Raw genomic sequence first — 18249 nt, forward strand, 5'->3', positions numbered from 1 at the left:
GAGTTACAGAGTGTCAGCCCTGCAGCTGAGCAGGGAGAGTTACAGAGGGTCAGCAATGCAGCTGGGCAGTAAAGAGTTACAGAGGGTCAGCTCTGCAGCTGGGCAGGGGAGAGTTACAGAGGGTCAGCTCTGCAGCTGGGCAGGGGAGAGTTACAGAGGGTCAGCTCTGTAGCTGGGCAGGGGAGAGTTACAGAGGGTCAGCCCTGCAGCCACGCAGGAGAGAGTTACAGAGGGTCAGCCCTGCAGCTGGGTAGGAGAGAGTTATAGAGGGTCAACCCTGCAGCTGGGCAGGAGACAGTTACAGAGGGTCAGCCATGCAGCTGGGCAGTGGAGAGTTACAGAGGGTCAGCCCTGCAGCTGGTCAAGGGAGAGTTACAGAGGGTCAGCCCTGCAGCCAGGCAGGAGAGCATTACAGAGGGTCAGCCCTGCAGCTAGGCAGGGGAGAGTTACAGAGGGTCAGCCCTGAAGCTGGACAGGGGAAAGTTACAGAGGGTCAGCCCTGCAGCTGGTCAAGGGAGAGTTACAGAGGGTCAGCCCTGCAGCTAGGCAAGGAGAGAGTTACATAGAGTCAGACCTGCAGCTGGGCAGGAGAGAGTTACAGAGAGTCAGACCTGCAGCTGGGTAGGAGAGAGTTACAGAGGGTCAGCCATGCAGCTGGGCAGTGGAGATTACAGAGGGTCAGCCCTGCAGCTGGGCAGGGGAGAGCTACATAGGGTCAGTCCTGCAGCCGGGCAGGAGAGCATTACAGAGGGTCAGCCCTGCAGCCACGCAGGAGAGAGTTACAGAGGGTCAGCCCTGAAGCTGGACAGGGGAAAGTTACAGAGGGTCAGCCCTGCAGCCAGGCAGGAGAGCATTACAGAGGGTCAGCCCTGCAGCTAGGCAGGAGAGAGTTACAGAGGGTCAACCCTGCAGATGGGCAGGAGAGAGTTACAGAGTGTCAGCCATGCAGCTGGACAGTGGAGATTACAGAGGGTCAGTCCTTCAGCTGGGCAAGGGAGAGTTACAGAGGGTCAGCCCTGCAGCTGGACAGGGGAGAGTTACAGAGGGTCAGCCCTGCAGCTGGGCAGGGGAGAGTTACAGAGGGTCAGCCCTGCAGCTGGGCAAGGGAGAGTTACAGAGGATCAATCCTGTAGCTGGGCAGGGGAGAGTTACAGAGGGTCAGCCCTGCAGCTGGGCAGTGGAGAGTTACAGAGGGTCAGCCCTGCAGCTGGGCAGTGGAGAGTTACAGAGGGTCAGCCCTGCAGCTGGGCAGGAGAAAGTTACAGAGGGTCAGCCTGCAACTGGGCAAGTGAGAGTTACAGAGGGTCAGCTCTGCAGCTGGGCAGGGGAGAGATACAGAGGGTCAGCCCTGCAGCTGGGCAGGGGAGAATTACAGAGGGTTAATCCTGCAGCTGGGCAAGGGAGAGTTACAGAGGGTCAGCCCTGCAGCTGGGCAAGGGAGAGTTACAGAGGGTCAATCCTGCACCTGGGCAGGGGAGAGTTACAGAGGGTCAATCCTGCACCTGGGCAGGGGAGAGTTACAGAGGGTCAATCCTGCACCTGGGCAAGGGAGAGTTCACATTCCATGTGAACACACTAAAAAAATTTCAACATATCAATTTATTATAGAAGTGAGAGTAAAATCTGTGACTTCTCTGCATTTAGTGGTCACTACTCACCTGTGCGGTTATCTGTAGGAATCTCCTCTTTACACTGCTCATCACCTCTCACATATGTCTCTGTAGTATTAATATGGGTCAGATCTTTACCCTGAAAGAAATATTGTAAAAGTAACATAAAGATAGAGCAGTTGTGAGAAAAACAAAAAAGCTCATTAATGAACATGACTATCAAAACTGACAGCAGAACATAGCACATAGCTGCAGATCTCCTGTATAAATCTAATCTGTCGACTCCTAATTCTAACCAGCAGCCTCCATAACCAGAAAATTGTGAGAAGACAACATCTAATGTCTATGATCAGCTTTATCCTGTCATCTCCACCAAGTATAAAACATACACTGAATGGCCACATTGTGAGAAGATCCAGACAACATCTAATGTCTATGATCAGCTTTATCCTGTCATCTCCACCAGATATAAAACATACACTGAATGGCCACATTATTAGAGACACCCATCTAGTCATGTTGGACCTTTAGATCCTCAGCAATTTACTGTGTCAAACATTTTAGGTGATAAAATATTTCTGCAGGATTATAGGCCCATGAGGACACGATAGCTTTTTGCATGTGCTGCCAAGCATTGAACTGCCAATTCTACCTCATCCTAATGATACGCAATAGGCAGGGGCATAACGATCACAGGCAAGACTTGGGATCCTGTCATCTCCACCAAGTATAAAACATACACTGAATGGCCACATTGTGAGAAGATCCAGACAACATCTAATGTCTATGATCAGCTTTATCCTGTCATCTCCACCAAGTATAAAGCATACACTGAATGGCCACATTGTGAGAAGATCCAGACAACATCTAATGTCTATGATCAGCTTTATCCTGTCATCTCCACCAAGTATAAAACATACACTGAATGGCCACATTGTGAGAAGATCCAGACAACATCTAATGTCTATGATCAGCTTTATCCTGTCATCTTCACCAGGTATAAAACACACTGAATGGCCACATTGTGAGAAGATCCAGACAATATCTAATGTCTATGATCAGCTTTATCCTGTCATCTCCACCAAGTATAAAACATACACTGAATGGCCACATTGTGAGAAGATCCAGACAACATCTAATGTCTATGATCAGCTTTATCCTGTCATCCCCACCAAGTATAAAACATACACTGAATGGCCACATTGTGAGAAGATCCAGACAACATCTAATGTCTATGATCAGCTTTATCCTGTCATCTCCACCAAGTATAAAACATACACTGAATGGCCACATTATTAGAGACACCCACCTACCTGCTGTTCTCTATCTATGGTACATCAATCAATAAAATTCTGTTTATTTTCATATCGTGGCCTGAATCCTTCCTTGTCAATACATTACATCTGGGGTTCCTGTGTTATCTGATTATATACGGTCATAGAGGGAAACATGATAATTGCTTACTGTTAATTTGATTTTCCAGAACCATGACAGCACCTTACAGAGAGAGCATCCACCCCCAGGAACAGGAAACCTACCAAAATAAAAGGGGCGGCACCTCTCTACCTCCCCAGTGTGTTTACAGAGAATAAGAGGTAACCGCCTTGTTAGGACATATATGCATACCAAAATAGTTATCAACATTCATCCTATAGTGTTGCACAAACAAGTGATTTTTTTTTATTTTTGAGAAACAGGAAGTCTTCCACCACCCAAAAAATGTAAAAGAGAAGGGAGGGAAGTAGTACAGTGCTGTCATGGTTCAGGAAAATCAAATTACCTGTAAGCAATTATCATGTTTACCCTTCACCATTACAGCACCGTACAGAGAGGCTAAAATAGATGAAATCCCTAGGGCGGGACCACCGCTGAAAGAACCTTTCTCCCAAAGGAAAGATCAGACAGCCCTAGATCCAACCTGTAGTTTCTGAAGGTGGTCGGAGACGACCTGATTGCCACTTTGCAGATCTGGTCTGCTGAGGCATTAGCTCTTTCTGCCCAAGAGGTAGCTATGGCCCTAGTAGAGTGTTCTTTTATACCCTGAGGGGGATCACGGCCAGAGGCAGAGTAGGCTAAAATTATGGTCATTCGAACCCATCTGGCAATTATGGATTTAGTAGCTGCTTTACCTCTGTTTGCCCCCTAAAAAAAAAAACAAACATGGCCGAGGACTTCCTCCACTGACTTGTTACCTCAAGATATATAAGGATACACGTTCTCACATCTAGGGAGTGAAACGTTATTTCCCCTTGGGTTTTTGGTTCATCACAAAACAAAGGGAGCACTATTTTCCTGACCTCTGTGAAATCTGGAACTTACTTTTGGGAAGAAAGCTGGATCTGGCCTCAATATCACCCTATCTTGTAAAATGTTTGTAAAAGGGGGATTGATCGAGATAGCCTCACTCACCCGCCTAGCAGAGGTTAGCGCTACCAGTAGTACTCTTTTTAGTGTAAGCACTTTAATAGCAGTGAATGAGATGGGTTCAAAGGGAGCCTTTGTAAGGCCATCCAGAACTAAATTAAGGTTGAATTAAATTCTGAGTCACAGGTCAAAAAATTTATGATAAAACATTTTTTGACCTGTGACTCGGAATTTGTAATTTACTTACTCTATTGCCCTTGCAACTTATTATATGTGGATGAGACCACTTGGGATTTAAAAACTAGGTTTAACCATCATAGATACACTATATGGAAAAAGAAGATGGATCTACTGGTTTCAAAACACTTTGTTGAAGCCGGTCATCATGAAAAACAACTTAAATTTAGAATTATTGACCATGTGCCTGTTATTAGGACAGGAGGTGTTCGTGTTAAGATGTTGAAAATAAAAGAATTACAATGGATTAATAGATTAGATACGTTGCGACCTAATGGTCTTAATGCTGAGTACAAGATAGAATTGGCAGCCGGTTATTAGTGTAAGTTCTTGATTCCTCATAATCATGCGCACTACAAGAGCTGGTTGTACCACAGCTAAGATGGCGCCGAGTACCTGTGACGTCAGCGACGCCTGCGCAGTGAATGCCCACACTGAATACCTCTTTCAAGATGGAGCGGCCGCTATTTCCGGTTTGACCGGATCTATTATGTGTGCTTTGCCTTACTGACATGCGCAATAAACTTAGTACAATGCCGATATTCGGCGGTTTCCTATGATGATAATGAGTTGAGTTTCATCTACATGACTAATGGCACCTGTACTGTTTAAACAATTAACTTGATATGATACTATAATGTGCTTGCAAATTGTATATATGATTATTTATGAAAAGCATTGGAAGCTTCATTAACTGTTATATGTGATTATGTATATGGTGTCTCTGTTTTACATTTTTGCAAAGCACAATTACACTTTATTTCTATAATTCAATTATTTATTCTTGTATGTTAAATACTCTTACTGTTCACATGTCATATTGCTTGAGAAAGGCTCAAACACAGAGCCAAAACGTTGTCTCAGCTGTTTTGAGCTAATAAATCACTGGACTTTATTGGGAGTACTGTCCTTATTTTTTGGATCTCTATACAGCAGGTTTGGTTTTTGCCTGAGGGACGAGCACCCGCAGTCATATATATTTTTTGTTTGCTAGTGCTGCTTTTGGATTTTTCTTTTTTTCTATAATTCAACAATAGTTATGGGAAAACGATACACCCGAGTGATAAACCAACCAGATTTTTGGAAACTGAAAGGAATGGAGACTCTCACCAGCCCTTTCTCCACCGCCCAGCAAGCAACGATAGGGAGATATGCAGCACAGCCTTTCAGAAGCCCCTAGGGCCGCTGTGTTTGGTCTCCACGCGTAACCGGGGTCCCGGCTGGGTCCGATGACACCAGAACCAGCTCCATAGAAGAGTCCAGTAAGGACGTATAGCCCGTTTTAGATTTTAGATTTGTAGCTGAGAGAGACCAGGAGGAGTGTTGAGTCCAGCTTGGAGGCAGGAGTGGGCAGGATCCAGAGAGTTTAACAATTCTAGCAGCCCCGAGCCAGTGTCTTTGTTCCTGGGGAGGTCGTGACATCAAGACATGTGGGACAAGTCCATCAACCAAGAGAAGGCCCACAAATCTCCCATATGGCAGCCCTTCCCCCGAAAGCCAGATCATCCATCTAAATAGGTAACTGACTTGTAATAACTGCTTTATACCCATGCGTTTGTATTTGTAACTCTGACCACTGTGTATGTATAACCCTTATGTATATAGTGTACTGTTTAGTGTGCCCTTATGGAGATTAAATATATAATTTAACCTTGGGCTATTCTTTTATCTTGATCCACGAACTTTACGCCTGTTGTTCGGTCCAACGAACATGCTACTGGGCTGGTTTCTAGCCCGATATAGTCCGTTTACATCAAACAGAAACTGGTGGCCGCTCTCCCTGGCCGACTAGGCTCTGCTTCACTGGAGCTAGTGAGCGGAGCCTCTCAGCCTGTCAGAGTTGTGGGCGAGTGTGGTGCCACGTTAGTGACTGGGTGGGCCACCTCTACCCACTCCTTGGTGTATTCCTGTCCCGTGTGGACAGGGGGTGTCTGTGCATAACGTGCCAACCTGACCTTACGCGTCCCTCGGGTTCGGAACATCACGTAGGTGCAGAGGGCAGGTCCGTACCACGTGCTCCGACTGATTGTAATTGTGACGCCAGGCGAGGTGTGGATCCATCACAAGCGGCGGCAACAGCGAGATTCTGCGGGGTCCCCCTGTTGCTGTTTCTTCACACCGACTATTAAAAAATTGTCTAGGTATGGAACTATTAATATGTCTTTTTTTTTCTTATATAGGATGTCATCTCTGCCACTATTTTGGTAAAAATTCTGGGTGCTAGTGATACCCCAAATGGCAGGCACTAATATTGTAGATGCAAAAGGTTGCCTTGGAATTCCACTGCCACCCTGAGATATTGTTGATGGTCTGGTTGGATTGGGACGTTATTGTACGCATCCTTTAAGTCTATCACTGCCATGAAACAAAAGGGGTACAAAAGCTTTACTCTCGATCTTAAAGTTTCCAATTGACTTTTTCTGTCTTTATACATGCATTTAAGGCTTTTAGATTTATTATTGTTCTGTAGGAACCATCAGGTTTTCTTTATTAGAAATAAATTGCTGTAAAACCCTCTTCCTTTTTCCAGTTCGGGCACTCTGACTAACACCCATTTGTCTAGTAATTGCCTGATTTCTTCTTCTAATGCCATTTGCTTTGTCTTGCCTACCTGGGTCTCTATCATCCGAAGCGGGGGAATGGAAGAGAAACTTATTTTTAGGCCTCTGGAAAGAGTATCCATAACCCATTGGGTAGCAGGCAGCAAAGCTCACTGATGATAAAAGTTTTTAAATCTCCCCCCCACTGGTAAACTGGCGTCATTGATGTTGGGGCCCCCCTTTGTAGGTGGCGCCCTTATTAAACAGGAATCCCCCAGACTGACCCCTGTCCTTTCTCCTGACTCGACCCCCTCTTCCACTATCCTCTCTCTGGCTTCTTCGTCTTCCCCTGGTTGTTGAACCTCAAAAGGATTTTCTATATCTCTGAGGGGAAGAGGGAAAATTCTGTTTTTTTATCGGCTGCCTTCTCTAATATGTCGTCAAGGACTGTCCCAAACAAATAGTCACCTTGACAGGGAATGGCACAGTTTCATTTTTGAACGGAAATCGGCTGACCAATTTTTAAGCCAAAGGACTCTGCGTGCCAAGTTTGAGAGACCACATACCTAACACTGTCTACTGAAGCATCGGCCATGAAGTCGGCTGCTTCCCGGATAATGGGGAGTGCTCCCAGGAGTTGTTCTCTAGGACATTTATTCCTTATCTGGGACTTCAGTTTGTGTAGACACTTCACTAGAGACTTGGCAGTACCTGTGGCTGCGATGCATGGTTTAAATGAACCGTCTGCGGCTTCCCATGTGCTCCTGAGGAATGTGTCAGACTTCCTATCTAAAGGATCCTTTAGAGAACCTGAATCCTCAAAAGGAAGGGCTACTTCTTTAGAAACTCTAGCAATAGCCACATCAATCCTCTGGGATTTTCCCCACATATTTTCCAACTCATCTTCAAAAGGATATTTGCATTTAAGAGTATTTGGGATCGCCACCTTTTTAACTGGTCTTTTCCACTCTTTTTTTATCAAAGAAAGGAAGTTTTTATGGACCGGGAACTCCTGATGTTTGCGCTCCTCCAGGTTACTGAACATGGAATCCTGCATTGATCTATGCACCTTCAGGGTCTCTACCCCCATAGTAGACCTAATGCTTTTTGTAACGGGTCTGGGAGGTGGAACCTCTGAGCAACGATACAAAGGGGCAGTCCTTGTAAGGAAGCGGGTGGCTCCCAGGGTAGGCGGGCAGGTAGTCACGGCAAGTGACGGGGACAGTCTCTGGGTAGAAGGGCAGGAGGTCACGGCAAGTGACGGGGACAGTCTCTGGGTAGAAGGGCAGGAGGTCACGGCAAGTGACGGGGACAGCCTCTGGGTAGAAGGGCAGGAGGTCACGGCAAGTGACGGGGACAGTCTCTGGGTAGAAGGGCAGGAGGTCACGGCAAGTGACGGGGACAGTCTCTTGACAGGCGGGTGGTCACGGCAAGTGACGGCTAAGCCTCCAGATAGGCTAGCAGGCGGGTAGCAGGTGGACACTCCCAGGTGAGCGGGCAAGAGTCTCTGGACAGGCAGGTGGTCACAGCAAGTGATGGCTAAGCCTCCAGGTAGACTAGCAGGCAGGTAGCAGGTGGACGCTCCCAGGTGAGCGGGCAAGAGTCTCTGGACAGGCAGGTGGTCACAGCAGGTGACGGCAGAGCCTCCAGGTAGACTAGCAGGCAGGTAGCAGGTGGACGCTCCCAGGTGAGCGGGCAAGAGTCTCTGGACAGGCAGGTGGTCACAGCAGGTGACGGCAGAGCCTCCAGGTAGGCTAGCAGGCAGGTAGCAGGCGGACGCTCCCAGGTGAGCGGGTAAGAGTCACTGGACAGGCAGGTGGTCACAGCAGGTGACGGCAGAGCCTCCAGGTAGGCTAGCAGGCAGGTAGCAGGCGGACGCTCCCAGGTGAGTGGGTAAGAGTCTCTGGACAAGCAGGTGGTCACAGCACGTGACGGCAGAGCCTCCAGGTAGGCTAGCAGGCAGGTAGCAGATGAGCGCTCCCAGGTGAGCGGGCAATCAGATCCATAGACAGACTGGCAGGGCTGGTAGGCAGACTGTCGGACCGCAGGAATGCAAGTAGATAGACAAGTATCAGGCAGGTATCAAGCAGGAATCTGGCAGGTAACTGGCAGGTATCTGGTAACGGGACCTGAGGGCTGAAGCAGAGTGATAGGCTATGCAACAACATTGCTCGGGCACCTCCATTTTGGAGGAGGTGCCTTATATATGGTGAGGTCCTCCGGCCATTGGCCGGGGACTCCTTAGGACGGCGCGAGCGGCCCCTTTAAAAGAGGGGAAGCGCGCGCGCGCCCTAAGCACAGTGTCCGGGAAGCAGCGCGCGCTGCCAGCAGAGCGGGAGGAAGACGCCGGGCACAGAGCGGAGAGGTGAGGGGAACAGCGTCCCTGCCTAGCAGGAGGCAGGGACGCCGACGCTACAGTACCCCCCCCTTTAGGCCCCCCCTTTTTTAGGCCAGACAGAAATTTATCAAGGATGAGAGGGGCATGGATGTTCTCCCGGGGCTCCCAAGTTCTCTCCTCAGGACCAAACCCCTTCCAATCCACTAGAAAAAAGGTCTTTCCTTTTACCCTTTTGGTGGCCAGAATGTTCTCTACCTCAAACTCGTTTTCAGCGGAAACCGGAGCAGGAGGCGTACCTGTAGACTTGGAAAAAGAGTTAAGTACCACGGGTTTGAGGAGAGATACATGGAAGGAGTTAGGGATCTGCAAGTTAGCCGGGAGTTTCAATTTAAAGGCCACTGGGTTGATTTGTTTGATAACTTCCAGTGGGCCGATGAACCGAGGCCCTAACTTGTAGGAAGGAATCTTGAGCTGGACATACTTGGACGAGAGCCAGACTTTATCTCCAGGACGGAATTGTGGAGGATCCAGGCGTTTTTTGTCAGCGTGTCTTTTCATCCGCTTGGACGACTGAAGGAGTGCGGATCGGGTACTCTCCCAAATGGAGGAGTATTCGCTAACGAGAGATTCCGCAGCCGGATTGTCCACCGAGGTGGAGACGGGAAATGGGATCCGAGGATGCTGACCGAAGACTACAAAAAACGGGGATTTGGAGGAAGATTCGCTCTCTTGATTATTGTAAGAGAACTCGGCCCATGGTAGGAGATCCACCCAGTCCGAATGGTGGGCATTAACGAAGTGCCGGAGGTAACTGGTCAGGATCTGATTGATCCGCTCCACTTGACCATTGGACTGTGGGTGGTAAGCGGAGGAGAAGTCCAGGGTGACGCCCAGCAGCTTACATGTGGCTCTCCAGAAGCGTGAGGTGAACTGAACCCCACGATCCGACACGATGTGGAGGGGCAGGCCATGGAGACAGAAGATGTGGCGGATAAAGTCTTTAGCCAGCTCGGGTGCAGACGGGAGGCCCGGCCGGGGAATGAAGTGAGCCATCTTGGAAAAGCGGTCAGCGACCACCCAAATGACCGTACAACCGGCAGAGACAGGGAGATCCATTATAAAGTCCATAGCTATATGCTGCCACGGGGCAGCAGGTACTGGAAGAGAAAGGAGGATACCGGCTGGCAGATGTCTCGGAACCTTGTTGTGGGCGCAGGACACACAGGCTGAAACAAAGTCTATTACGTCCTTGTGCAAGGTAGGCCACCAGTAATGCCGGGTAATAAGCTGGAGGGTCTTTTTCTGACCGGCGTGGCCAGCTAGCTTAGACGAGTGACCCCAGTGTAGGATCTTCTTCCGATCAGGTACTGTTACGAACGTCTTACCGGGAGGGAGACGATTTAGATTCACGGGGGCCACCTGCATTACTCTGGCGGGATAAATGATGTGCTTAGGCTCCTCCTCTAGATCAGACACCAGGAAGGATCTGGACAAGGCGTCAGCTTTGATGTTTTTGTCTGCCGGGCGAAAATGAAGAACGAAATCAAAGCGGGCAAAAAACAAGGACCACCGGGCTTGGCGCGGGTTAAGTCTCTGGGCGCTCTGGAGGTAAGCCAAGTTCTTGTGGTCAGTGTAAATAATTACCGGGTGAAGAGCCCCCTCGAGCAGGTAACGCCACTCCTCCAGTGCCAGCTTAATGGCCAATAACTCTCGGTCTCCTATAGAATAATTTTTGCTCAGAAGGGGAGAAGAGTTTGGAGAAGAAGCCGCAAGTTACCATTCTTCCGGAAGACAACTTTTGGGTAAGTACCGCTCCGGCTCCAGAGGAGGAGGCATCCACTTCCAGGAAGAATTGTTTGTTGCCGTCCAGACGATGCAGCACCGGGGCGGAAGAGAAAGCCTGTTTTAAGGAAAGAAAGGCTTCCTCTGCTTCGGGCGGCCATTCTCTGGGATTAGTGCCCTTACGGGTGAGCGCAGAGATTGGGGCAGTCCGGGAAGAGAAGTGCGGTATGAAGAGGCGGTAGTAGTTGGCGAAGCCCAGGAACCGCTGAATAGCCTTCAACCCCCCTGGTCGGGACCACTTCTGTATGGCAGACAGTTTCTCAGGATCCATTCGTAGGCCGGTCTGAGAGATTATTTAGCCCAAGAACGGAAGCGAGGTCTGCTCAAAGAGGCACTTCTCATATTCAGCGTAGAGGTGGTTCTGCCTGAGCCTGAGCAGGACCTGACGAACATCCCTCCGGTGAGTGAGAAGATCCGGAGAGAAGACCAAGATGTCGTCCAGGTACACCACTACGCAGGAGTAGAGAAGGTCCCGGAAGATGTCATTGACCAACTCTTGAAAGACGGCGGGAGCGTTACAGAGACCGAAGGGCATTACCAGGTATTCATAGTGGCCGTCCCGGGTGTTGAATGCCGTCTTCCATTCATCCCCCTGATGGATACGGACCAGGTTATACGCCCCACGGAGGTCCAGCTTGGTGAAGATTCTAGCCCCCCTCAGACGGTCAAATAATTCCGGAATGAGCGGAAGGGGGTATTTATTCTTCACCGTGATCTGGTTAAGGCCTCTATAGTCTATACAGGGACGGAGTGAGCCGTCCTTCTTTTTGACGAAGAAGTAGCCTGCTCCCGCCGGGGAGGTCGATTTCCGGATAAATCCCCGGGCCAGATTCTCCTCAATATATTCAGACATGGACCGGGTCTCAGCAGCGGACAAAGGGTAAATACGCCCACGGGGAGGAGTAGCGCCGGGCATCAGGTCGATTGGGCAGTCGTATGGTCTATGAGGGGGTAATGTCTCTGCCTCCTTTTTATTGAAGATGTCCGCATAAGACCAATAGGGAACCGGAAGACCAGGTAGATTGGCTGGGGTAGGAGAAGGACGGACAGGATGGACGGGAACTAAACAAGTCTTATGGCAGTCCTGTCCCCAGCGAAGGACTTCTCCGGTCTGCCAATCAAGCACGGGTGCATGTTTCTGAAGCCAAGGTAGGCCTAGCAAGAGGGCGTGAGAGAGTCCAGGCAGAACATGAAAGAAGATGCTCTCTGAGTGCAGCATTCCCACCTGCAGGGTTATGGATTCGGTGATGAGTTGGATGGGATGTGGTAAGAGGCCCCCATCTACGGCAGCGACAGATAAGGGTACAGCTAGAGGTTTGGTGGGAATGCGGTATTTCTCTACCAGGGACTGAGAAATGAGATTTCCGGCAGCTCCAGAGTCAAGTTGGGCTAGTTCAAAATAACGGTTCTCCCCGCAGATGATAGAGACCGACAGCAACAGAGATGGAGAGGGTTTACTCTTTTCTAGGACGACCTCTCTGAGCGATCCTAGACACAGGCATTTCCCGACCTCTCCGGGCAGGAACGGATCCGGTGCTCCTTACTGCCACAGTAGAAGCAGCTCCCCTCGGCTCGGCGTAACTCTTGACGGGTCTTGACCATCTTGGTCTGGTCGACCTGCATAGGCTCGGGTGAGTGCGCCTGGGGAGTAACGGGAGAAGTGACGGGTTTCTGGAAGGTAGGGGCTAGACGTGGAAACCTCCTCTCACGGGTGACCTCTTTGGCGCGCTCCTGGAACCGGATGTCTATCCGGGTGGCAAGAGTTATTAAGTCGTCGAGAGTGGTAGGAATGTCCCGACCGGCGAGTTCATCTTTAATACGGCCGGACAGACCCTCCCAAAAGACAGACACCAGGGCGTCGTTATCCCAGGCCAGCTCCGAAGCAAGGGTACGGAACCGTATGGCATATTGGCCCACGGTGAGATTTCCTTGACGGAGGCGTAGCAGAGATGATGCGGATGAGGTCTTCCATCCTGTTTCGTAGAAGACTTTCCGGAAAGCCGTGAGAAAGGCTGGCAGGTTGGACACCAGGGGTCTCCTCTCTCCCATAGAGGATTTAGCCAAGCCAGTGCCTCTCCCGTGAGATGGGACATGATGAAGGCTACTTTGGCTCGGTCGGTGGAAAACTGGTGTGCCAACAGTTCGAAGTGCAGAGTGCACTGGTTAATGAAGCCCCGTGCCTGGCTGGGATCTCTGCCAAAACGAGGAGGAGCAGAGGCAGGGACCGGGAAAAGATGCCATGGTGTTGATGGGCTGCGGCGGTGCCGGGGTAGTAAGTGTGCGTGTGGAGGCAGCTCCCGAAGAGGTAGACAATGTGTCCAGGCGGGAGTTAACACTATGCAGATGACTCAGGATGGACTCCTGTTGGGACCTCTGACGGGAAAGTTCATGACACATGTCCGAGAGCGAGGGAGCTTGGATGCCACCGGGTTCCATGGCCCGAGCAAACTGTAACGGGTCTGGGAGGTGGAACCTCTGAGCAACGATACAAAGGGGCAGTCCTTGTAAGGAAGCGGGTGGCTCCCAGGGTAGGCAGGCAGGTAGTCACGGCAAGTGACGGGGGACAGTCTCTGGGTAGAAGGGCAGGAGGTCACGGCAAGTGACGGGGACAGTCTCTGGGTAGAAGGGCAGGAGGTCACGGCAAGTGACGGGGACAGTCTCTTGACAGGCGGGTGGTCACGGCAAGTGATGGCTAAGCCTCCAGATAGGCTAGCAGGCGGGTAGCAGGTGGACGCTCCCAGGTGAGCGGGCAAGAGTCTCCGGACAGGCAGGTGGTCACAGCAAGTGATGGCTAAGCCTCCAGGTAGATTAGCAGGCAGGTAGCAGGTGGATGCTCCCAGGTGAGTGGGCAAGAGTCTCTGGACAGGCAGGTGGTCACAGCAGGTGACGGCAGAGCCTCCAGGTAGACTAGCAGGCAGGTAGCAGGTGGACGCTCCCAGGTGAGCGGGCAAGAGTCTCTGGACAGGCAGGTGGTCACAGCAGGTGACAGCAGAGCCTCCAGGTAGGCTAGCAGGCAGGTAGCAGGCGGACGCTCCCAGGTGAGCGGGTAAGAGTCACTGGACAGGCAGGTGGTCACAGCAGGTGACGGCAGAGCCTCCAGGTAGGCTAGCAGGCAGGTAGCAGGCGGACGCTCCCAGGTGAGTGGGTAAGAGTCTCTGGACAGGCAGGTGGTCACAGCACGTGACGGCAGAGCCTCCAGGTAGGCTAGCAGGCAGGTAGCAGATGAGCGCTCCCAGGTGAGCGTGCAATCAGATCCATAGACAGACTGGCAGGGCTGGTAGGCAGACTGTCGGACCGCAGGAATGCAAGTAGATAGACAAGTATCAGGCAGGTATCAAGCAGGAATCTGGCAGGTAACTGGCAGGTATCTGGTAACGGGACCTGAGGGCTGGAGCAGAGTGATAGGCTATGCAACAACATTGCTCGGGCACCTCCATTTTGGAGAAGGTGCCTTATATATGGTGAGGTCCTCCGGCCATTGGCCGGGGACTCCTTAGGACGGCGCGAGCGGCCCCTTTAAGAGAGGGGGAGCGCGCACGCGCCCTAAGCACAGTGGCCGGGAAGCAGCGCGCGCTGCCAGCAGAGCGGGAGGAAGACGCCGGGCACGGAGCGGAGAGGTGAGGGGAACAGCGTCCCTGCCTAGCAGGAGGCAGGGACGCCGACGCTACACTTTTTAGTAGCTTTGTTATTTCCTCCACCGGAAAGCATGGTTGGCCACATTCCCCATCAGATGAAGATGGATCTGAGCTATCAGAGTCAATCAATTCTCCCGATTCCTCCTGTTCCTCATCTGAGTTAACCTCTGAGGGAGTATGCTGTATGCCTGAGGAGGTGGAAGGGCCTCGGGTCTGCCGTATTTCCTTTTTTACAGTATTTTTAACCTCGTTTTTGATTAAGGTTTTTATCTCCTGAAATAGAGACGGGGATTCCTCCATTATAGTTTTCTCTATACAGGCACGGCAAAGCTTTTTAGCATACGATTTCAGCAATGCTTCAATGCAAAATGCACATTCTTTATTTTTTGTCTTGGTCACCGTTTTCCTGGGTCTATCCTAAAACAGGTAATGACACCAGTCAGTATGTGTGTGTGTGTGTGCAGGAAAACACCCACACCGTCCTAGGACCCCGGAACTACCGCGCCAGGAGCAGGTTTCGGCTCATCTCCGTTTGGATTCTCCATTTTGTTTCCAAGCACACCTCACCTGCTCAGGGACCCACACCACGTGCTCACTTTATATTCGGTGTGGGAGGAGCTATGGCTGTACGGGGGGGCTGGGGTTGTGTTTTTTTTTTTTCTACTGCGGTGCCTGCGCAATACTCTATATACTACGACGGTCTCCTCCTCCGAACCCGGAAGTAGACAGCTCTATAGCCACACTGACATCACTTCCGGCTTCAGTATCCCAGGAAGTAGCTGGCCCCACACATGCGCCATCTTTGCCATGCGCAGTTAGTGCTCTGCGCTCCTCTCGGCACCATCCTCCGAATCCGGAGGTGGCCCGGTGACGTCCCACGCTTCGGTTGGAGCGATCCTTTCAAGAAGGGTTCCCCCACCTCTCGGTACAGCTCTCCGGCCGCCAGGGTTACAGGGTCCGCACCACACCAGGAGAAATCTCTCCAGGTAGGTCATCCTCCGTCCGTATGTATCCTCTTTCAGGAACAGGAAACCATACTGGGGAGGTACAGAGGTGCCGCCCCTTTTATTTTGGTAGGTTTCCTCTTCCTGGGGCGGATGCTCTCTCTCTGTACGGTGCTGTCATGGTGAAGGGTAAACATCTATAGAAGTTAACAATATGCACACCATGAAACCCATTAGACTGGTCTCTAGAATCATAATAACACATCTCTGAGTGACCCTTAAACTGGAAACAATCCATGACTACATGACCCTTATGGGTCATTGTCCTTCTACCAAACAGTAAACAGCTGCTATGAAGGGATGACCTTGGTCTGTCACAATGCTTAGGTAAGCTCTAGTGTCCAAACATCCATGCACAGGTACCCGAAAAACATTCCCTAAGAAACTATGAATGCATTCTAATATACTAGATGAACATCATCATTGTATTCTGCTGCAGATACCTAAATCATGAGGTTGGCAATTTTTGAAATACTGGTCCAGGTTAATCTATCACCAGCGACCTTGTTCGAAGTCATTCAGCTCACCCAATCTTCATATTCTGAAAACTGATCACTTCATTATATGTTGCACTACATGGTCACATGTCTAATTGGTTTCAGATGGGAGTGTAAATGGGTATCTAATAAATTGGGCATTCAGTGTATAATACTGGTGAATAAAACAATACTGAACACAAGACCTTCACAGCCGTGTACACATCATAGGGCGGATCTCATGACCTCTTCTCTCCATCTACCTCATGATCCTGAGGAACATTGGGATTTTCTTGTTTACAGTCTAGTAGAAGAAGAGGACGGTGACATCTCTCTGGTGTTGTCTTCTTACTGGATAGAACTGGAGGAAACACATACAGGGACTGAATTCATTCTTTACATACAGATAATTATAGGTCGTGTGTATTTAGTCCTGTCTATTACCTGGTGATGTGAGGGGCTGGGGAACCTCCATCATGACATCCTTGTACAGATCTTTGTGTCCTTCTAAATACTCCCACTCCTCCATGGAGAAATAGACGGTGACATCCTGACACCTTATAGGAACCTGACACATACAATGATACCGTCATCCCCCCGATCGCTTCATAGCGTTACTGTATAATGTCCCAGCATTCCCAGCAGTGTCACCTCTCCAGTCAGCAGCTCAATCATCTTGTAGGTGAGTTCTAGGATCTTCTGGTCATTGATGTCCTCATGTATTAGGGGGGGAGGTGGAGGCCCCGTGATTGGGCTCAGGGATCTTCCCCATCCCTCAGACACAGGGTCCTGACAGCGTTCACTAGAGGTCTTCTTCACTACTGTGTAATCCTGGTTATGGAGAGACACATTAATAAATCTCACTACAGACATTTCCAGAGTCCTCACCTCTCCAGTTCTGTCCATCTGTTATTCCCATAGATAAGAATGATGTAATGTGACGTCATCAGAATCTCTCACCTCTCCAGTAAGCCGGAAGAGGATCTCTAGGGTGAGGTGTAATATCCTCTCCACCATCTTGTCCCTGTCTCTATCCATCCTTGATGGTCAATCAGGAGAATTCTCTTATATAGAAGATCTCCACTGAGAGGATCCGATATTGTAGGGACCTGAATGGGGAGAAGATGACGATGTAACATCATAAAGATCCCATGTGAGAAATCTCCGGAGCTGTTACCGGCTTCACATGATCACTACATCCAGTCATGGCCCCGTCCTGCCCCCGGTATAACACACAATCTAATATATATAATTGTCTTATCCTGTCTGTCTGTCTTTCTGTCTGTCCAGGAAATCCCACATCGCTGATTGGTCAGGCCGCGGCCAATCAGCGACGCGGGATTTCAGAAAAAGATGGCGGCCGCTAGCGGCTCACCCTCACACGCTCACACACTCACCCTCACAGATGCTCACCCTCAGACGCTCACGCTCAGATGCTCACGCTCACGCTCTGACGCTCACGCTCTGACGCTCACACTCTCATGCTCGGACGCTCACGCTCGGTTGCTCATGCTTACGCTCAGACGCTCACGCTCTGACGCTCACACTCACGCTCTGATGCTCACGCTCAGATGCTCACGCTCACGCTCTGACGCTCGGACGCTCACGCTCTGACGCTCACACTCACGCTCTGATGCTCACACTCGGATGCTCACGCTCACGCTCTGACGCTCACGCTCTGACGCTCACGCTCGGGCACTCACGCTCGGGCGCTCACGCTCAGACACTCACGCTCACGCTCTGATGCTCATGCTTACGCTCAGACGCTCACGCTCTGACGCTCACACTCTGACGCTCACGCTCGGGCACTCACGCTCGGGCGCTCACGCTCAGACACTCACGCTCACGCTCTGATGCTCATGCTTACGCTCAGACGCTCACGCTCTGACGCTCACGCTCAGACACTCACGCTCGGACACTCACGCTCTGAGGCTCATGCTCAGACGCTCACGCACTGATGCTCATGCTCTCGCTCGGACGCTCACGCTCGGACGCTCATGCTCAGACACTCACGCTCACGCTCTGACGCTCACGCTCGGACACTCACGCTCTGAGGCTCACGCTCAGAAGCTCACGCTCTGACGCTCACGCTCACGCACTGACGCTCACGCTCTGACGCTCACGCACTGATGCTCATGCTCTCGCTCGGAAGCTCATGCTCTGACGCTCACGCTCTGACGCTCACGCTCTGATGCTCACGCTC

The 18249-nt window shown here is 50.6% G+C and overlaps 1 protein-coding gene across 1 annotated transcript in view; it reads right to left on the reverse strand.

Annotated features, from left to right (window-relative positions):
- The window catches only part of LOC141271988 (uncharacterized), a 49567-nt gene that overhangs the window by 27058 nt on the left and 4260 nt on the right, over positions 1 to 18249 (reverse strand). Inside the window, exons 2-6 of the mRNA XM_073682250.1 lie at positions 17007 to 17155; positions 16698 to 16877; positions 16491 to 16614; positions 16310 to 16407; positions 1659 to 1749 (exon numbers count right to left, since the gene is read on the reverse strand). Coding sequence (XP_073538351.1) covers positions 1659 to 1749; positions 16310 to 16407; positions 16491 to 16614; positions 16698 to 16877; positions 17007 to 17084 — 571 coding nt within the window. The 5' untranslated portion in view covers positions 17085 to 17155. The remainder of the gene's footprint in view (positions 1 to 1658; positions 1750 to 16309; positions 16408 to 16490; positions 16615 to 16697; positions 16878 to 17006; positions 17156 to 18249) is intronic.

This window comes from Phyllobates terribilis, unplaced genomic scaffold, assembly GCF_046119375.1.
Source record: "Phyllobates terribilis strain yellow unplaced genomic scaffold, ASM4611937v1 Scaffold_5__5_contigs__length_657084704, whole genome shotgun sequence".
Lineage (NCBI taxonomy): Eukaryota > Metazoa > Chordata > Amphibia > Anura > Dendrobatidae > Phyllobates > Phyllobates terribilis.